The following is a 21701-nucleotide window of genomic DNA, read 5'->3' on the forward strand; positions in this document are numbered from 1 at the left end:
TGGTTACATTTCTGTCAAAGCGTGCATCAATAGAGGATATCGGTTGCCTATGGGTCATTTTTGACCCATCAGTTAATTACAGGAAATCACCGTAAGAGTAAATTTTACAGCACAAAAACACAAGAGCACACAAACAAATCTATAAAGGTGCTACAGATGTCAATACCCTCAGTTCTTGAAGAAACACAGCACGACATAGACTTGGAGCAACAGGAGATAGAGGACAATGAGCAATGAGGGTGGGTTATCTGAAGAGAAAGATGGGAAGAATAAAACCCAAAGCAGCATGCATCCTCTTCAGATGGGGGAAGGAGGAGGAATTTTCCCAAACTGAAAGAAATGCATACTTTAGGCAAAATAAAGAATGGCAAACTAAAGTGCAAAACTACTTTCTTCCTATTTTCTGCCTATTGTATTCGGACCTATGGTATAATCATTTGGTAAGATATTATCTGTGGACCCATGCAGGTTTAAAAAGGCAAATACTTGCATATAGCAAGGAGGATAAAGCTTCTCATAATCTGATTAAAATTAGATTTTAAAATTAGATGGAACATTTGTTTTCTTTATTTCATTACTTTCTTTTGGATTTACTATATGATAATATGATATATAATGTGTGTGTGTTCATACCTTTGTGTTTTAGGAATGTTTTAGATGGACTCATACAGAAAACATTCCTTGAGACAAAAACACAACCTTTTTCAAATTAGAGGTCAAAAAACTGCTGAAGTCTGACTCAACAGCAACGACCTTGGTTTTGAATAAAAATAAGCAAATTCCCCAAATCTGAAAGTAAATACATTTCCAATTTTGTCAGAAAATATGCTTGTACTGTATTTCAGTTAATCTTGCAAGAACACATCTCTATTACGTACAGTATTTAATAAAAAATTCCCTTTTTTAAAAAAAACATCAGTATAACATTAATGCCTTTAAAAGAAAAAAAAACAGACGAAGGTTTCATGATGCACATATACCTTTATTTTTAAACATAAATCACAATGTTATGTTGCGTAATTGCCAGCAGATGTCGCATATTTAATCGTAGCTAAATGTTAGAAACACGGACCCATTTTAACAAAATTGCTGCCTCTTGACTCCTGAAGCTTATTAGATTATAAGAAAGTTTTTATTACTAATGCTTATATCACTAATGTAAATACTCTCCAAACCTACATCCACTTTCGAAATGAACACAAATTGCGTCAGAAATGTGACCAGGAAGTGATTCCAGTTTTATTTCCGCTTTAGGTTACTCCTGTGGGTTTCATAGCTGTAGAGTTGACAGCGACGGTCCACGCTTTGGACAAATACATCATTGAAAAGTCATGGACGATAAAGCACAGATTCAAGAAGCGATTAAATGCCAAGGTGAAGTCGTTCGGAAGCTGAAGGCAGAAAAGGCGAGCAAAGAGCAGGTCAGTGTTAGTCCCCGATATCCAGGTTGGCTTGTTCGCGTGGTGATCAGCGTGTCGTTTAAACATGACACCGTCAGTTTTACCTCAACCATAATCATTCCTTTAACCAGCAAAACTCATCAGATTTACAGGAAAAAGTTTCCAAAATTGTCCACTTATTGCGATTCTGTCAATTGACTCCGGTGTAGTTAACGTTTTAAAGTAAATCGAAAGTAAGGCACTGCCCTGATGAAGGCCTGTACAACTTAAACTGATGTTTTGTAGGATCCTGTAGGATGACCGAAAAAAGTTTTTTAATAATCTCTCTGAGAGAGAGATTAAACTGTAAATTCGACCCCTACACCGAAGAGCACATCTTTTTTTCCAGGCTTTTTTTACTTTACGAAATGCAACACGAGACGCAACTCTTTAAACTAAACTAAAATCGAAAGTAAAGTCGAAGTATTAAATAGACTGTTCTATCGCAAATATCTGTACTTTAAGGGGATATTAGCTATTGCATCCTACCAACCATTATTTCACTCGTTATGCATTTATATTTGAGTAAAACAGGTCGTTTTTGTACGGCTAAAGCCAAAATCACTGATGCTGGTGCGGTAGCAGCTGGCCGAAAATGAGCATGTAGTTCTGTTTCTTATAGTAATAGCTCCTGTAGTGGAATGATAAATTCATTAAACCTTTTAGTGATTGAAATTCAGTAACTCGTCCTTATTCTACTGATCGTTTAAAGTAAAAAAAAAAAAAAAAAAAGAAAGACCAATTGTTTTATCTACAGTACAAGCCAACTTTTGGACACACCTTCTCATTCACTGCCTTTTCTGGACTGACTGACCTTCATTTCAAAATTTCCTTTTTTGTGTCTCTAAATTGCTTAAATATGTCATTGGTGGAAACATGAGTTTTTTAAAAATTCCCAGTACTATTAAATGTGTAAATGGACCCAAACACTTCCTTAATCAATTTAGTTTTGGGAGTTATTATCCCCATAGCGTTTCCTGTTCTTTGATATTTAAATGTATTTTCAGTTTTGAAGAGTTATGATAGTGATGCTGTGTGAGTGTACTTGCTTCATTCTGCTCACTGCTTTGATTGACTTGGTACATCTCGTGTTCTGTCCTCCACGCTCTGATGATGATGATGATGATGATGCTGCATCATGCTGCGCTCTCTACTAGAGCTAAGGTTGCTTACCACTTTTCTCCTGTTCTTCCTGCCTGACCTTGGATGACCTTGGCCTGGCTGAACCTTCATCCTCTCCCTTACTATATGTGCATTAAACCCTGGATATCACCTTGGGTAATACCGACTCATCAATGATGCACCCTTGAACAATTTTGAACAATTTTGGACCCAATTTACCCTCCTATTGGATACCATCTGCCCTGTGGACTGAACATGTTGGCTATGCATTGTGCTCGTGTTTGCTCTGTTTTGATGGGCTGTCGGACCACGACACGTGCGCTATCTATACGCTCTTTTCCCGGGGTCACTTTGGCTCAGGTAGGCCCGTGGAACTGTTTAAATAAATGTCTTTACCATTTTAAAGGTGGTTTATTTTTGTTGCTTGTGACCATTGTTTTAATGTTCTAATCAAGGCTTTTTAAAAACATTTGTTTTAAGATTGATGAAGAGGTTGCAAAACTTCTGGAGCTCAAGGCTCATTTAGGAGGAGATGATGGAAAACATCAGTTTGTCCTCAAGACAGCAAAGGTAAGACAGCAGTACCAATCTGTTTTCATCCATTTACACAGCACAATACCAACACACACATGTGTGTGGAATTCTGCCATTCCTTCTGTCTTTGATTCTGCTTTTGATCTTAGTTGGATAAAGAATCACCTAACTGACTCAATGTTTCAGGGAACAAGAGACTACAACCCCAAGCAGATGGCCATCAGAGAGAAAGTCTTTAACACCATTGTTAGCTGCTTTAAACGCCATGGAGCAGAGACCATCGACACACCAGTGTTTGAACTGAAGGTGTAGTTTTGCACAAATTTGAATTCAAAACAGCTAAAATATATGTTAAAAAAACAAGTGCTCATTGAAACCTGACCCAGTATATGGTAACCAATGTGTGTGTAGGAAACTCTAACAGGGAAGTATGGAGAAGATTCCAAACTCATCTACGACCTCAAAGACCAAGGAGGAGAGCTGTTGTCACTCAGATATGACCTCACTGTATCCTTAAGCTATCACATGTGCACAGGTTGCATTAGCATCACTGCAGGAAATTCAGATGCAACATTTGATTGTTGCATACTGTTTTTTCCCATTAATGTGGCACTACAATTATTTTAAACAAGTACAGTACAATCCAGTGGTTGTCCAAACAGGTGCTTGAAAATAGCATACAGTATAGACTACATTTAAAGACTAATACAGATGATAACAAATATATTAAACTTAATGTTACGGTGGTAGTCTTATTGAACTCATTGTATTTAATCTCATTTTTATTCTTAGGTTTTTGTTATATTACTAGTTCTTTAGCAGGATTATAGCTTGGTACTGCCTGTTCTTTTTAGTGGCAGCAATGATGAAAAAATGTTGCTCATACATACCCTCAAACCATTGGCATTGCTCACCAGTCCATTTACCGTCTAGTGTTTTACTAATGCTGTGTTTTTGGAGTTTGAAATCATCACATGATAATGCTGGTATCTGTATCAGGTCATCCTTGATGTACCGTAAGTTGTTGTTAAATCTCGCCCTTAGCAACAGGCATCAATAAATTAAGAAAAGTAAAATTTCCTAACAAAAAAATATGGTGCACATATGTTTTGATGATGAAACCCCTCCTCCAGAGCAGATTGCAGTCTCATCCATAACCAGTCGTTTTGCTAGGTACCCTTCGCCCGCTATTTAGCCATGAACAAGATAACCAACATAAAACGCTACCACATTGCCAAAGTGTACCGCCGTGACAACCCAGCCATGACCCGTGGACGTTATAGAGAGTTTTATCAGTGTGTAAGTCCTCCTTGAACACGTTTATTAGTCCTGCTGCTGCTCAAAATGCCCTTTGGTGTGGAAATTCTCAGTGTTGCAATGAGGAATTTGTATGATCTGCAGGATTTTGACATAGCAGGACAGTATGATGCCATGATTCCAGATGCTGAATGTCTGAAGATTGTCCATGAAATCCTCAGTGAGCTGGACCTTGGCGACTTTCGCATCAAGGTTCTCCACATCCTTTCATTTGCATTTTAAATCATTGCCTGGCATAAGTCTAACTATTTTTTCCTTTTCCAGGTCAATGACAGACGAATTCTTGATGGCATGTTTGCTGTATGTGGTGTTCCAGATAACATGTTCCGTACCATCTGTTCCACAGTGGATAAACTGGACAAGGTGCGCTGATGCACTGCGGTGCTCATAGTGCTGATTTTAAATGACCCTCCTGCATGTGACGATCATTCAGGATCCAGTGCAGAGTTCAATCCACCATTTTATCGTGTGTTTCTTTTATCCAAAACTAGCTGCCGTGGGAGGCTGTGAAAAATGAAATGGTGAATGAGAAGGGTTTGTCAGAGGAGGCTGCTGACCAGATCGGAGTGTATGTTGGTATGCAAGGTGAGATTTTTCTTAGATTCTCAATATACACGATACCGCAGTTGGTAATTGAGCTCTTCTATCCAAAGCAACCCTACATCTCTAAACAGCATACATAGCTTCCAAATGGCGTGTGCTGCAGGCAGCTGAGCTCCAGCATGAAAAATTGGTCTAAAGCACATGTGAATTGTCATGAGTCCTTGTCAATGTCTCTGTAGGTGGAATGGATTTGGCTGAACGTCTCCTTCAGGACCAGAAAATGTGTCAGAGTACGCAGGCTTGTGCTGGCCTTACTGACATTAAGCTTCTCTTCAGTTACCTGCAGCTCTTCCAGGTCACAGACAAGGTGTGACATGTTTTTTCATCATTAGCAAATGTAATAATAGTCTTTTAATATTGCTAATGCATATGGTTATTTCATTATAGGTGGTGTTTGACCTTAGCCTGGCTCGAGGTCTAGACTATTACACAGGAATCATTTATGAGGCGATCTTGACTCAAGCAGGTGTGGCCCCTGTAGCACCTGAAACTTCAAATGAGGCACCAACAGAGGAGTGTGTCACTGTGGGCAGTGTGGCTGGTGGGGGGCGATATGATGGCTTGGTGGGCATGTTTGACCCCAAAGGCAGGAAGGTGCCGTGTGTGGGTGTCAGTATTGGCATCGAGAGGATCTTCTCCATCATGGAGCAGAAGGCCGAGGTGAGGCAGTTATTACCTACACAATGGATACATGTGTTGAGTAGGAAAAGGTGTAGTGTGTAATGGGTCTAATGGTCGTGTCTTAATATGTGTCAGGGTCTCTCTCAGTCGGTTTGTTCTGTTGTTGCAGGCCTCAACAGAGAAGATTCGTACTACAGAGGTTCAGGTCATGGTGGCAGCTGCCCAAAAGAACCTGCTGGAGGAGAGGCTCCGACTCATCACTGAACTCTGGAATGCTGGTATTAAGGTGTGTGTGTTTAGGATAAGCTATCCAGAATAAACTGCTAATTATATCTCACAACAGTAGAAAAACGTGCACGTGTGTGTGCTTAGGCAGAGTTGATGTACAAGAAGAGCCCTAAATTGCTGAGTCAGCTCCAGCACTGTGAGGAGTCGGGGATTCCCCTGGTGGCCATACTGGGAGAACAGGAACTGAAAAATGGAGTGGTCAAACTCCGTAATGTCGCTACTAGAGATGAGGTACTGCTGACACAGAATACAGAAGTTGTTCTCCTCACATTTGGATTTGTTTTGAAGTTATCAATCATTTTACATGATAAGTGCAGCCTTAATATCATCCTCCAATGATCTTATCATTTCATCTTGAGGACGCTTTTGATTACAGTAGTTCTTGTTTGTTTGTATTTGGTTTGACCCACGGTGAACAATAGCTAAGCTTTGCCTATGATTGATGATTGGACCTACAAACCAGTGGGACTTTTACACAGAAGAATCTGCAAAATTTAGTTTACAATTAATGTCCTATTTTTCCACAGGTTGACATTTCCAGAGCAGATCTCATAGCTGAGATCAAGAAGAGGACCTCTGCATAGTTATTCCCTGCTCTTCTGCTGCTGCATCATCATCATTATCATCATCATCGCCATTCAGACTCGCATTAACTCTGTGTAAATTGTTGCAAATAATGCAGCTGTGACAACACACATATGGACGCATCTACACAGCAACTGGCGGACTCAGTAGAGGAAATGATATTAATAAATTGGGTTCATGTTTTCATTTATGATCTTAATTAAGCATTTGCCTGAAAAGTGCAAGAAGTGGTTCTTAAGGAATGCATCAGCAAAAGCCTACCTGTATCAAATATTCTTGTACTCCTGAAATAAACATCACTTATTTCAATGGAAAATTGAGTCTATTTAAATTTAAAAAAAATAAAATGTTTTTTGTGAAACAAAATTTTCACGTTACAAAAACAATTTGGGAGCCACATAATGTTCGTTTTACGCAATGTAAGTCAGCCTTTGCAACAGCAAAGCTTGTAATCAACCATCCAAATTCAGTGACTTCCTGATTCTGTGTTCAGAGAATGAGAGGAGATCTGACAGCTATTCTGAGATCGAACTTAACTCCTAGCTTGAGGTCCTTTTCATCAATACCATCTAGCTTCCACTCAAGTCTGTGATGTCACTCATCCCGCACCATTCTCAGTGTATATCTCTACTTCACTGTACTGCATCTACAAGGAGCAGAGAAAACAGTTTTATGAATAAATCAGCTGCAGTTGACCGAGTCTGTTTTCCTTCAGAGGAGTCAGTGCCTCCAGGATTACAGGCAGCCGGTAGCAGCCAGCTTTCTCAACATCCAGACCAAATAAACTACCGTAGTTGTTACAAAGGACTTTACTGTATCACCAACAAAATTCAATATGTGGTTTCCACAAGGAATGGATCAAGCTTTTCATTTCCAGCCTCTCCTTTGTACGGACTGCACATCACCGCCATTGTCGTGAGACTGACCACGACCGTTTGAAAAATCCAAACCAAAATTTTCTAGGTCTCCTATAAATATTAAACGTGAGCCTTTTGCTGATATGTCAGGTGCCTGAAGAAAATCAAAATCGTATTCACTCAATGGAAGTAACTTTTGAGGTTTCACAATTCACAATTCGGAGCTCAGTCAAATTGCCCTCGATTCCGTTTGTCCCGGGGCTCAAAAAACATTTTCTTTGCAAATTAAGCTGTGAAATGTGGGTACTAATTGATCGTATTTTTACAATTTCTTTGACGATTGAAACATATCCTGATGACCCTGTTCATTTTTCCTTGTGGAACTGTGGATTTGTAGAAAGAATGTCCCAAAAATACATAATTGGGCAAAGCGAGGGTGATCCAGCAATAGAATCACACAAACAGAATTTTAACTTTTACAAAGGACTGATTCGATACAATTTTTTTTTTAAAAAAAAAGATATATTTACAAATACACATTTATTGGTAACAACCAAGACACACATTACTCATTACTCTAGATCGGGGGTGGGCATCGAAGGCCGTATCCAAGCCAGACTTTCTGTCCTACAGGTAAACACTTTCACCTGGGGTTCCATTTACCTTGGTGAAAGCAGTTTCTCCCTGGTAGGATGCAAAACCTGGCTGGATTCCAGCCTTCATGGATTGGAGTTGCCCATCAGAGGAGGTCAAATCTATTCCTCTAGGGTTGAATTCAAGCCAGGATTTGCATCCTACCAGGCAGAAAACGCTTTCACCAAGGTAAATGGAACCCCAGTTGAACATATTTACCTGTAGGACAGAAAGTCTGGCTTGGATACGGCCCTCGATGCCCACCCCTGCTCTAGATTTGTGTTTGTGGATAGCAAAACATGTAAATCTAAGAATATTTGCAATCATTTGCATTTGCAGGAATGAATGAGACAAATTTATTCCCACATACAGGCACCAAAATGTGTGGGAAAATTCCAGAATGGTGTCCCTTAACTTTTATACCTACATCAATACAAGCCTCTCCTATGGGAGGAACCTCCAAATGGAGTGTATTTAGACCTGTTCGAGACACCACAGCTCTGCCATGCTCTTACCTAAAACACCCTTTCAACTCTAAAATATAGCCTTAAAAAGGTTTACAATCACCATATTAGAGTTGCAATTCCTGTGATTGTCTTGTTTTCCACTACTACTGTCCTAAGAACTTTGTTTTGAAGCTTTTTTTATAGTGTGTGAATTAAGAACAAAACCTCAGTGATTGCTTTGAGAAAACTTTCTGGTACATTCCGGTACTTTTGGGATACATTTTCCAGTTTTTGCCCAATGATAAAGCCACCCATGGGTTAGAGTACTGCCCAGTTTTGAAGTAATAAGCACATTTTTTTTTTAAATGGCATGAAGGGAGGCCAGTCTGTTAAAACCAAACTGCATTTTTAACTACTCTTAAGCTAAGAGAAGGACCTTGGGAAAGGTGGAAAAGACCTTCTCACTGATTTACATCATATACACACGTGCCGGGCTTACACCATGTGGATGCGATAGCTGTGAGATTGCATCATGAACATAGTATTAGATTGCTATTTGTGAAGGCAGACACAGGTTATGAAGATAAAATTCATCATCTAGCGGATGCCTTTCTCCAGAGCGAACCTTAATTTGGGTACTGTTCTGAGATCATTGCTTCTAAACTGGACAAGCTGAGATTCTGATCCGGACTGAGTTTCACTGTGACGATTGATTATTCTTTTATGTATAAACAATCACTTTACAACCCCAAAGAATCCAACACATCAGATTTACTTTTGAAGTCACATTTACTTAAAATGATTAACTGAGCACAACAACAACAAGCATGCATAGAACAGAACAAACAACAGCAAATACTAATAAAACCATGCAAAAATAAGTTAACTGCAATAAAATATACATATCAATGTTTTTTGAACAACTCTATGAAATAAAACAGCATTGAGCGGTGCAGTAGAAGTTGCTGAACTGTGCAGGCCTGCTCAGTGGGAGACCTGGCGGTGGAAGACCTTCCTCAAGACCTGCTGTGCTACAGCCTCCCGAGCCTCCTCCATAGTGCTGGAGATGTTGGCACCAGGTAAGATCATGATCACCCCTTCAAGGCTCATATTTATCCCAAGGATAAACACTTGATAAGAAAAATGGAGGTACCCATCAGGTCCTGCACGGCTGCAGGAAATCTTATAGTGTGGCGGGCCAAAACCAGCTGTCTGGCACAAGTTATTGAGGAGCATCATGGGGGATGGAAGAGACGCACGAGAGGAGGGGGTGGAACATTCATAAGGCTGTGGGGTGATAGGTCCTCCGACTGCTTTGCAAAAACTAGGGGAGTGGAATAACGTGCCGGTCTGGCGAGGAAGCAAGACAGAGGACCGACAAGAGACATTTACAAGATTTTGTGGAGGCAGTAACCGGTTTGGACTGGCCTTAAAGGATGAGAACCAGGAGACTGAGACCCTCAAGGCATACTGGTTCTTGAATGCTTGGGGAAAAAAAGTAAATCTATTCAGATAAACGTTAACTACATTAACAGTAATTCACTCATACACTCCAAGCATCAGTTTACCATCTCACATACCTTCAATCACCACTTTCTTTGCCATTGATGCTGTGTAATGGGAAGAAAAGGTAACTACAGCAGACATTCCAGCAATACCAGGCTCTGATTTTAGAGAAACTCTCTCTATTCCCTCACACATGGTGTGCATCACCTACAAGATCAGGACAGCAGTATGCAATTTAGAGGGGGAAAAAAATCCAGATGTCAGTTTTCAAATCTCTGAGATTAATCCAAAAAAACTGAACAGACAGAAATATTCCAGGTGCTTTTTAAGCATACTTGCCACGCAACAGGCGCTTATTAAATCCTTTTAGAATAAAAAAAAAAAAAAACACCAGAGGAAGATGCTACAGGTGCAAAGTTAAAGACACAAAGAAGTCAATTTTTGCTGGAAATGACTTCTTAGCAAAAAGATATTATCCACAGCGCGGGAGAAGAAAATCACACATCTCCATGTTCCAGGACTTCATATACTGGAGAGGGACTGGTAAATACCAATTTGATTACTGCAGAACAAAACTTTTTCCAACAAATCTAATGGAACTATTAAATATTAAAAAGAGGAAACAGGCGCCTTTTATCAAACGTGTCGTACCTGAGAAATGTCAGCTTGCTTGGTGCTCACTGGCAAGCCTCCGATGCACAGCTGTCGCTTCTCTGTGCTATGGCGAACACATAGAGAGACACCGGGCTCAATCATGTGACCATGCAGCAGTTGAATGGCACTGGCAGCGATGGCTGGTGAGCCATATTTGGCATAGGCAAAGCCGCGATTCTGACCACTGAAGTTCATCATAAGCCGAAACTGCCAGAGTGGCCCAACAGTGGTGAACAGAGGAATCAGCACGTCCTCGTAGGTATCCCGTGGAATATGAGTGATGTAGATTTCACAACGGGCTCCTGGAACTGGCCCCTCCCACTCTGGTGGTAGAATACAGATGTGAACCTTTGAATATTTGCTACACTAATTCACATGGTCTCACTAAAATACATGGTACTACATTAATTAGGATTCTACTCAGAAACACGTTATTTAAATCATCTTATGGTATAAAACCATCCACCAGATTTCACCCAGTAATGGTACATAGAGCCTCTCTCACTGTCAGGTGGTCCTCCATACTTTCTCTGGCCATTGACTTGAGTTATCTTTGTGTTGGTTCTTTCCAGCCACTCGTGAAATGCCTTCACTCGGTCAAGGTTCAGAATCTAAAAGAACATAGAAAATAACAGGAGAGAAAGAACAAAGCTCCGACTAGCATATTGATGTACCCCTTGCATGTTTTGGCCCACAAATGGGGTACAGCAGTTGTCAGTCCTACTCCATCACAACAACAATGTTCTGATTTTTACGTGTCACTCTATAAGTTAATTTCTCCAGCTGCAGCTCCACTTTCCACCATGGCCAAAAACCTATGGAAAAGAGTCCCTGGCCACTTTATTAGGTACATGTGTTGTTGGTATTTTATCATTAGATCTTTATATTCAAGAGTGAAGCCAATATACAACCTAAGGTAACAAACACAAAGGTTTTTCCTTTGTTTCCAAAGCGATCCGCGTTCACATGGAGACATACAAACATCAACCACAGAAAACTCAGTAGCGTGCATGTCAGGTGGCAATCTAGGCAACTGAATGAGACCTTGGCGAACAAATAAGCAATTTAATTGCCTGAGTTTAATGCAGCAAATCCACATTTTGTTAGAGCAAAACAACTTAATAAAAACAAACCTAGTACGGTTAGCAGCAAACATGTTGCTTGGTAGCCGGCGTTAGCTGTTGTTGCTTTTCCAAGTTGCGTGCTACCAGAGATTAATGCGAATGCAGTGCACATCACTGATTTAACTGAAAACTGCACTTCATGTTTACGCAAAGAAATAAAGATAACAATGTCAAAAATCTACTCTGGAGCCCGGGCACTCTGGGCACTGCTCTTGTGTATATGAGATTTGCAAATGCCATGAAAACTTGCCGTTGTTATTGTCATGTGAAGAATCCCTTACACATGTGTTTTTATTCATCAGGTTTTTCATTGCAGTCAATCTCTGCATTCTGGAAATCTGACACAAAACCAAAATACCGAAAGAAAACAGTCTTAAAATAGCCCTGATATGCCAACATTAAGACAATAAGGAATCACGTTAACTTAAAATTGTACAACAGTACTCCAGCCATAATATTGCAAAGTTGTCAGCCAGTAAATATGTTTACAAAAATGTATTTTTTGTGTGTTTTGGGCTGTTCTTCAACCATCCACCTATCTTTGTTTCTGATTTCTGTCAGAAACAAATCAAGGATCTATACTGTATAAGAGATGCCTTTGAAAACTGGAGACGGCTGAAAGTAGAAAAGAATTTGAAGGCACGAAAGTTGCTAATTTTCTCCTTGACATGTAAGACAGAGCAAAGGGTGATTATCATAATCTTAATTAATGTAATTACTGAAGGTGTACAATAAATCATTAAAAACGTGACCATGATTCACACATACTCAGGATCTCATTTTCTATATGCAACGATTCGTTTTTGGCCTCCAAACACATTGCTGCAGGTGCCTCCTCCTTCATCCTATAACAATGTTTTCTAATATGAGATATTAGATATTTAATCATAATACTTAATAAAATAGTATAAACTTTGCTGTGACAATGCTGAGACACTGTGGAAAATGTCCCAACATTTGCATGGTCTTTATGGCAATATAAAACCTAACAGAAGAACATTGGTCAAATGGAGACATTCTTACTGAAGCTGGCTTTTGTATCTATCCGTCTTCTCAATCTAGTTTCTGTAACATGGCAATGAGTTCACAGTAGTCCAAGGGCCCTCACACTCCCCAAATCTCAATAAAAGAGAGCACCTTTGGAAAGTGAACAAATGGGAGATTTAATTCATAAATGTGCAGCTGACAAAGCTGTAGGAATTAGGTCAGGCATTATTTGGTCTTGTCAATATGGACCAAGATTGCTGAGGAATGTTTCCAACCTCTTATTTACAGTATGACAAGAAGAACTAAGGCAGTTCTGAAGGCAAAAAGGGTCCAATTTTTATTAGCAAGGTGTACCTAATAAAGTGTCCTCAACCATGAAAACGCTCAAAAGTTTGGATTTTAATGCTACAGTAAACACCTGCACACAATCGTAAGTTAATGATGGATCATACATTACACTATCACTAAAATATGGAGACAAGTTTAAATATTGCTTCTACCAATGGCCAAAATAATATATTAAGCAATTAAAACAGAAAAATTAAAAAGGCACTCGTGTTTAGAAATATGTCCGCTCTGACAAAAATGAGAAGGAGCAACATATTAAGAGAGATTTTAAATTAATGACATATTAAAATACCATAGTTGTATAGATGACAATCTAAAATCAAATAATCACTTTCATCCTTCGAGTCATAGTGCACCATTGCATTAAATTGCTTCGGAACAAAATTAAGTATACATAACAAAAGCTTAACTTTTTTTGTTAAGTTTTAGACCTATCGTTTATAATCATTGTTATAATAAATGCTTACAAAAATAATACCGCACATCGCTAACGTTTTCCTGCGCAGATTTCACGCGTGTAGCCAATTTCGCGTAACTGAAAGAATGTCACGTTTTTTTGTTTCGTTTTTTGATTGATTTTTTAAAAAGGCATCCGATGTCCGTCTACGTTGGTCGGTGCAATCAACGTAAAACAAAACCTACACTTTGGCGCTACAATCACGAAAATGGTTTCAAACAAACTAGCACATCTAAGGCACATCAAAGTTTTGCCGCTTTTTAGAACGCGTGACAACTCTTTGTTGTAGTTTTACTGTTTGCTTTCATTTCGTTTTGTTGGAAAAAAATACAGGCGTCGGCAAAAAAAAAAAAAAAAAAGCGACTGGCGATATTTCGCATTTCTGATCAGTTTACCTGGCTCTGGGATTCATCCATCATGCCCGCCGTTCTTGGAAATGAGGGAGCAGCGCCTTCAACTGACGAACCCAATTGGCTAACAGGTCACACTTGACACGGCCACGACGAAACGTCGTCTCCAGGCGCCATTGTCGACGCAATTCGGTGCCTCAATTAACATTTTTGAGCGATAATTCTGCCCCCTGTAGGCACGGCAAGGCAGTTTTATTTGTGCTTTATTTGTTTCAAATATTAATACATTAAAAGTTACATCGTATAACAAAAACCTTCATAAAATATATTTTGTCAAATGCTGGAGTGCAATTTAAAATAATGAAGTACTTTAGAGTGATTAAATGAGCAAAATGTCTGTGTAAATTCTCAGTCATCCAGGTCATTGTATCCAAGGTAGTTTTCTCTGTCAACTGGATTGGGTTTCTTCTTTTGAAGACGTTTCGCCTTCTATCCAGAAGGCTTCTTCAGTTCTGAAATCGCTGGGGAGAGAGCTTGAAAATATATAGCCCCTGTGGACCATTTGCATGCTAATGATCCGGGTGGTCACCTGAGAGTCGTTAGCAGGGTCGTTAGCAGGGTCGTTGGTCGGGTCGTTCACCTAGTTTCTGTTGAGGTGTCTCCCCTTTGTCTGCTGGGTCACATGGTGATGAGTCACTGGGTCTCCTGGAATGGTGTGAATGTTTGTTTTGCTGTTGGAAGGAGTGGAGGACTGCATTGTATGTGGGTGATAGGAAGTGCCTCAGGCCACCACCTCTGTTCAAGGATGGTTTCACCAATTTAACATGGATAGCTTCCTTGACCCCCCTTTCAAACCAGCGGTCTTCTCTGGCCAGTATCCTTACTTGGCTGTCCTCGAAGGAGTACCCACTCTCCTTTAAGTGTAAGTGGACTGCTGAATCCTGACCCGAAGAGGTGGCACGTCTGTCTACAAGAAGAAGGTGGTAGACTTACTACAGAAGCTGGAAAAGGATAAAGCCATTGACAGACCACAATACTACCGTCTATATCCAGGAGAAACCATCCCTTGCATTTATGGATTGCCCAAGATCCACAAACCAGGGACCCCTCTCAGACCCATAGTAAGCAGCATCAATTCTGTAACCTACAACATTTCCAAATACTTGGCCTCCATCTTGTCGCTCATGGTTGGCAACACCCCACACCACATCAAAAACTCCCAAGACTTTGCTCAAAAAGTCGTTGGACTCACACTACTTCCAGAAGAGACTATGGTATCTTATGATGTCACGTCACTCTTCACGTGCATCCCCACCGCCAGCGCCATAGACACCATCCACAAGCACCTTCTATTGGACAAGAACCTTACAGAAAGAACAACCTTAACACCGGCCCAAATCTGCACCATGCTGGACCTGTGTTTGAACACCACCTATTTCCAGTACAGAGAAGGCTTCTACAGGCAGAAACATGGCTGTGCCATGGGCTCACCAGTATCCCCTATAGTTGCCAATCTATACATGGAGAAGGTGGAATCCCAGGCCCTGACATCCTTCACAGGAACTGCGCCAAGCCACTGGTTCAGGTATGTAGATGACACCTGGGTCAAAATTCAAACACAAGAATTGGAAGCGTTCTCCGATCACCTCAACAAAACAGACGAGCATGTAAAATTCACCCGGGAAGATGTAAAAGGAAACAGTCTGGCCTTTCTGGACTGCGCGGTCAAGATCACTGAGGACAGAAATCTCACCATCGAAGTCTACAGAAAACCTACACATACTGACCAGTACCTCCAGTTTGACTCTCACCACCCACTGGAACACAAGTTGGGAGTGATCAGAACTCTCCAACACCGGGCCAGAGAAATACCCACCACATCCCGAGGCAGAAAGAAGGAACAGGACCACATTAAGACAGCTCTCAAAACATGTGGCTACCCAGACTGGGCCTTCACCAGGACCTCAAGAAAGCGAGACCTCAGCAAAGGAGAGGAGGAGAGAAACAAACGCCACAGTGTTTCCATCCCCTACCTGTCTGGAGTCTCGGAGAAGTTTAGGAGGATCCTCCAGAAACACGACATACCGGTTCATTTCAAACCCAGCAACACTCTCAGACAGAGGTTAGTACACCCAAAGGACAAGACACCAAGACCCAAACAAAGTAATGTTGTTTATGCTGTATAGTGCCAGGAGGAATGCAAGGAACTGTACATTGGGGAAACCAAACAACCTCTCCACAGAAGAATGGCACAACACAGACGTGCCACCTCTTCGGGTCAGGATTCAGCAGTCCACTTACACTTAAAGGAGAGTGGGTACTCCTTCGAGGACAGCCAAGTAAGGATACTGGCCAGAGAAGACCGCTGGTTTGAAAGGGGGGTCAAGGAAGCTATCCATGTTAAATTGGAGAAACCATCCTTGAACAGAGGTGGTGGCCTGAGGCACTTCCTATCACCCACATACAATGCAGTCCTCCACTCCTTCCAACAGCAAAACAAACATTCACACCATTCCAGGAGACCCAGTGACTCATCACCATGTGACCCAGCAGACAAAGGGGAGACACCTCAACAGAAACTAGGTGAACGACCCGACCAACGACCCTGCTAACGACTCTCAGGTGACCACCCGGATCATTAGCATGCAAATGGTCCACAGGGGCTATATATTTTCAAGCTCTCTCCCCAGCGATTTCAGAACTGAAGAAGCCTTCTGGATAGAAGGCGAAACGTCTTCAAAAGAAGAAACCCAGTCCAGTTGACAGAGAAAACTACCTTGGATAAATGAGCAAACAATGTGCAATATGGTCAAGGGGCCCAAAAATAAACTTGTTGACTAGACAGTAGGCTAGATTACTCTAACTGAAAGCATGGATATGAGTTTTGCAACATAAAACCCTTCACTCTGCATGTGTTGATTTTTAGTTAATAATTTGATATGTCAATGGTCAAATTTAACTCAAGAAAACATTCCTAGCTTTAGGACTTGGTCTTTGGTTTTGGGGGCAAATGACTCAAGGTTTTTGCTCAGGACATGAATCATTTTCTCATTTTATTTCCAAATACAGCAACCTGTTTTGTTAACATATGGTTAGCAGACAATATTGGTTCATGCAATTGTTAATTTGCTCTCAACACTGACACAGAGACTCATAAAACCCAGTTTGTCTAGGAAAAGTGCTAGATAAATTTGTGTGTCATCTGTGTAACTGTGATAACCAACATTAGTTAAACTGAACAGAGAAGACCTAAAGTCTGACCCCTGCGGGACTCCACATGCATTTGGTCAGATTCATAATCTCTAGTGGTCGCAAAATGACTCTACTCCCTCAAGTAAGACATAATTATTTTCAAGAGAAATGATTCCACTGAGTCTTGCCCAAGTTATAATCATGTTTGCCCAAGTTTAAAGCATGTGTATCTGAATGATATAGTATGTAGTGTCACATGCTGTTATTAGATCCAATAAAACCAAAACTCACACCTTACCACTGTCACTGTTCACCCTAATCTCATTTAATACTCTAACAAGAACTGTTTCTGTTCTGTGGTTAGGTCAAATGCCTGACTCTGCTGAGTCATTTAGGAATTACTTTTAGAGTAATCTTGGATATAAAAGGAAGATTCGAAAGTGGCCTATAGTTAGTTTAGACAGAACCATTCAGTAACCATTCAGTTCACCCGTCTTCCAAAAGTGGCCTAGTCACAGCTACCTTCAGAGATTAGTGCCTGACTGAAGCGGCCTTTGATTTATTGACTGAAAATCACATTTATTTCTATTATTTCTGCTTTACTAAATAAATAGTATTATTATTAGTATTAAAGTATACAGAATAATATATGTACATAACATTTAAGAAAAAACACAAAAGGCACAGTAAAATACATAAGAAAATGTAAGACCTAGACTATACACTGCTCAAAAAAATTAGAGGAACACTTCTAAAACACATCAGATCTAAACGGGGGGAAAATTATCTTGAATCTGTCCTGATAAAAAGTAGGTGATGTATTAGTAACAAAATGATGCTACCTAATTGGATAGAAATTAAAAAGATCACCCTATAGAGGGGGGAATTCAAAGACATCCCAAAAAATGAAAGTGAAAAAATAATGCAGCAGACTGGTCTATTTTGCCAAAATGTCATTGTAGCAACTCAAAATGATTATCAGTGGTTTGTGTGGCCCCCCACGTGCTTGTACGCATGCCTGACAACGTCGGGGCATGCTCCTAATGAGATGACGAATGGTGTCCTGGAGGATCTCCTCCCAGATCTGTACCAGGGCACCACTGAGCTCCTGGACAGTCTCAGGATCAACCTGGCGGCGCCGGATGGACCTATACATAATGTCCCAGAGGTGTTCTCTTGGGTTTAGGTCAGGTGAACGTGGGGGCCAGTCAATGGTATCAATTACTTCATCCTCCAGGAACTGCCTGCATACTCTAGCCACATGAGGTCAGGCAGTGTCGTGGACCAGGTGGAACCCAGGTCTCACTGCACCAGCGTAGGTTCTGACAATGGCTCCAAAGATTTCATCCCGATACCCAATAGAAGTCAGGGTGCCATTATCTGTGCGTCCTTCCAGGGATATGCCTCCCCAGACCATAGACCACCAGAATTGGCAACTACGCCACTGGCACCCTGTGCTCTTCACCAATGAGAGCAGGTTCAACCTGAGCACATGCGACAATGTAAAAGGGTCTGGAGATGCCGTGGAGAACGTTATGCTGCCCTCAACATCATTCAGCATGACCGGTTTGGTGGTGGGTCAGTGATGGTTTGGGAAAAATACACTACCGCTGCTACTCGCAGCGTTTAGCGAACGGTCCCACTGTATAAGTGCACATATAAAAATCTTATTGCGTTGCGGGCCGGTAGAAATGGTCTCGCGGGCCGTATACGGCCCGGAGTCCGGGGGTTCCCCACCCCTGAGGTAGAGAAACCAGAAAGACTCTACTCATGGAAAATGGCCTCAGGAGAGACTCATCAACCCAGCCACAGCGCACTTTTGCTATCTGGTGGACTCTCACCCAACTGGAGCCAAGACAGCAAAAAGGCAAAGCGGAAACCTTTTCTAAACTCTGCTCATTGAATACCGCCAAGTGAAGGTTAAGTGGAAGTACATTGGTAGTAAGAGAGTATTCTGCTAAATATAAAATTGATTGAGGGTTATTTGACACCCATAAAATAGTTTTAAATCAACCCAAAGGTGTGGGGGGGGTATGCTAGGAATTATTAAAAAAAGCGAAGAGGAAGAACACCAACCCCAGTGTACTCTCAGTGTGAGGTTGTAAAATTCTAAGAGCTGAGATGACGCCTTATTCCCCTCTTCACTCTCTGATGCTCCCGTTTGCCCTCTTAAAACTTCAGCATGACGAGCTGTGCTTTCAAAATGATGAAGCAGGGAAAGTTTTTCCGTCCAAGCGGCACTTAAAACTCTTCAGCATATGCTTATATGGAACTCAGTTATGGTGATTACATCACATCATCATATGCTTACATAGAACTCAGTTATGGTGATTACATGTGCAGTTATTAGTAATTACATTTGATTATATTGGATAAAATATATGTGGAATCGTATCAAACCATAGTTATAGATGACTTACATACGTCACTGCTGGAAGAAGCGCAGTACATCAACTTCATAGATGGCTGCTGCTACAAAACATCAACGGGTGAAAACATTGCATTCTTTGCAATGGTATAACTGAGCAACAACAGCTACACTATATTGCCAAAAGTATTTGACCACCATCCAAATGATCAGAATCAGGTGTCCTAATCACTTGGCCCGGCCACAGGTGTATAAAATCAAGCCCTTGGGCATGGAGACTGTTTCTACAAATAATTGTGAAAGAATGGGCCGTTCTCAGGAGCTCAGTGATTTCCAGCGTGGAACTGTCATAGGATGCCCCTGTGCAATAAATCCAGCGGTGAAATTTCCTTGCTCCCAAATATTCCAAAGTCAACTGTCGGCTTTATTATAAGAAAATGGAAGAGTTTGGGAACAACAGCAACTCAGCCACAAAGTGGTAGGCCACGTAAACTGACAGGGGTCAGCGGATGCTGAAGCGCATAGTGCAAAGAGGTCACCGACTTTCTGCACAGTCAGTTGCTACAGAGCTCCAAACTTCACGTGACCTTCAAATTAGCCCACATACAGTACGCAGAGAGCTTCATGGAATGGGTTTCCATGGCCAAGCAGCTGCATCTAAGCCAGGGGTGGGCAAACATTTTGATTTGTGGGCCACAATGGGTTCTAACATTTGACAAAGGGGCCGGACCAGGAGCAGATGGATGGAGTGCTTTGGTAACCTCACCTCATTGGAGAGAAAAAAAATAAATAATACCCACACACACACACACACACATCTTGGGATATGGAGAAAACATGTGCTTTAATTTCAAATGAAAAGCAGCATTACAACAAAATCTGACTTTGGAATGATTCTTAACACTTAAAATCAAATGAATAAAATGTGCCTTTTAAAAAAAAAAAAAAAAAATAACCATTTCTGTTTTACACCACTGAAAGTTCTGTTATCCTTCAGGATATCACCACTCTCCTCCTGACTGTCTTTTTTCTAGTGGGAAAACACCAGAATTGCAGTAAAAATTTAACATTAACAAGGTTTATTCATTTAATTTTTCAAGTTTGGCGGGCCGGATTAAAACGTTTAACGGGCCGTGTGTGGCCCCCGGGCCTTAGTTTGCCCATGCCTGATCTAAGCCATACATCACCAAGACCTGCATGCCGAGGGTCGTGGTGTAGAAGTTGAACATGTCTGGCACACTTCGCACAGTTAGAACTAAATGATCCAAATGGCTCACTTCAACTGGGCAGGTCTTTCTTAACCTGAAACCCCCAACAGTGACTGTATAGGAAACGATGATTAAAATGTGCGCCTTAAATATAGCTGTCAAGGTAAAAAGGGAGTTAGTGAAACGACGCTACTCCGTGGCCAAAGGAAGTACTGCAGCTAGTATCCACAAATCTGCTCCTATCCATGTATAAAAATAATTGATCTACTTTATACGACATTACTTTTCAAATCTGATATTTTCACTGTTAAGTTAGCTGCGCAAAAATTCAAAGAAAATTAGGTCATTGCCACCCATCAGCTGCCAAACAATCTGAACAGGCAGAGTCCCTGTGGGGTCATCCTTATTTCTTCGTCGTACTTGTCATCCATGGTGTATTCACGCAGTTGAGGCGACGACGGGATTTGCTGACCTGGGGATTAACTAGAACACATATTATAAAAGTTAGTGTTCAGAAGTTTCTCCCTTCCTGGGACTCGCATTCATGTCACAACAAAGCCAGAAACTTACATTTCAGAGTCCAGACCGGCTGGTCTTCGGTTTGCCACAATTCTTCAGTGTGTTCCCCTGTTCAGAAACACCATCCTCATGATCATCACCATCTAATTTATTGCTTTCACATGTGAATTATGGGTTAATTTCTTCTCACCAGAGTCTGGTGGCTGGCCGCTGTTGGTCTCACTGCTCGGGAACAGAAGCAGTCCTCCAGGACTGCAGAGAGCTCGGGAACAGAAGCAGTCCTCCAGGACTGCAGAGAGCTCGGGAACAGAAGCAGTCCTCCAGGACTGCAGAGAGCTCGGGAACAGAAGCAGTCCTCCAGGACTGCAGAGAGCTCGGGAACAGAAGCAGTCCTCCAGGACTGCAGAGAGCTCGGGAACAGAAGCAGTCCTCCAGGACTGCAGAGAGCTCGGGAACAGAAGCAGTCCTCCAGGACTGCAGAGAGCTCGGGAACAGAAGCAGTCCTCCAGGACTGCAGAGAGCTCGGAAACAGAAGCAGTCCTC

The 21701-nt window shown here is 41.3% G+C and overlaps 2 protein-coding genes and 1 pseudogene across 3 annotated transcripts; 2 read left to right on the plus strand and 1 right to left on the minus strand.

The window, feature by feature from the left end:
- The first annotated feature begins 1234 nt into the window (after window positions 1-1234).
- On the plus strand, window positions 1235-7204 carry hars (histidyl-tRNA synthetase). Of its 2 annotated transcripts, XM_057043948.1 has the most exons (14): window positions 1238-1421; window positions 2597-2921; window positions 3042-3131; window positions 3282-3401; window positions 3507-3602; window positions 4269-4394; window positions 4497-4604; window positions 4677-4775; window positions 4904-4997; window positions 5195-5322; window positions 5403-5675; window positions 5806-5922; window positions 6009-6155; window positions 6452-7204. In XM_057043948.1, exons 2-14 carry the CDS (start codon window positions 2817-2819, stop codon window positions 6506-6508), a joined length of 1560 nt encoding a protein of 519 aa, XP_056899928.1. In that variant the 5' UTR covers window positions 1238-1421; window positions 2597-2816; the 3' UTR covers window positions 6509-7204. The 2 variants fall into 2 exon arrangements, with proteins under 2 accessions (XP_056899929.1, XP_056899928.1); XM_057043949.1 differs by lacking the exon at window positions 2597-2921 and having other exon boundaries at window positions 1235-1421.
- A 2011-nt stretch (window positions 7205-9215) lies between these two features.
- On the minus strand, window positions 9216-14098 carry dnd1 (DND microRNA-mediated repression inhibitor 1). The gene is made up of 5 exons (XM_057043961.1): window positions 13917-14098; window positions 11111-11216; window positions 10603-10928; window positions 10026-10158; window positions 9216-9929 (listed from the first exon to the last, which is right to left on the minus strand). The coding sequence occupies exons 1-5, from the start codon at window positions 13938-13940 to the stop codon at window positions 9430-9432; spliced, it is 1089 nt and encodes a 362-aa protein (XP_056899941.1). The 5' UTR covers window positions 13941-14098; the 3' UTR covers window positions 9216-9429.
- Window positions 14099-14836: 738 nt separating this feature from the next.
- On the plus strand, window positions 14837-16855 carry LOC130531799 (uncharacterized; annotated as a pseudogene).
- The last annotated feature ends 4846 nt before the right edge of the window (window positions 16856-21701 follow it).

This window comes from Takifugu flavidus, chromosome 9, assembly GCF_003711565.1.
Source record: "Takifugu flavidus isolate HTHZ2018 chromosome 9, ASM371156v2, whole genome shotgun sequence".
Taxonomy (NCBI): Eukaryota; Metazoa; Chordata; class Actinopteri; order Tetraodontiformes; family Tetraodontidae; genus Takifugu; species Takifugu flavidus.

Excerpts from the sequence above, each read along its gene's own strand:
- dnd1 (XM_057043961.1), bottom strand. The coding sequence starts at position 13,940 with ATGATGGATGAATCCCAGAGCCAG. Across the intron at positions 11,217-13,916 it reads TGGATGAATCCCAGAGCCAG|ATTCTGAACCTTGACCGAGT; the intron begins GTAAACTGATCA and ends ATGTTCTTTTAG. Across the intron at positions 10,159-10,602 it reads AGCAAGCTGACATTTCTCAG|GTGATGCACACCATGTGTGA; the intron begins GTACGACACGTT and ends CTGATCTTGTAG.
- hars (XM_057043948.1), top strand. The coding sequence starts at position 2,817 with ATGTTGGCTATGCATTGTGCTCGTGTTTGCTCTGTTTTGATGGGCTGT. Across the intron at positions 4,605-4,676 it reads TTGGCGACTTTCGCATCAAG|GTCAATGACAGACGAATTCT; the intron begins GTTCTCCACATC and ends TTCCTTTTCCAG. Across the intron at positions 4,776-4,903 it reads CAGTGGATAAACTGGACAAG|CTGCCGTGGGAGGCTGTGAA; the intron begins GTGCGCTGATGC and ends ATCCAAAACTAG.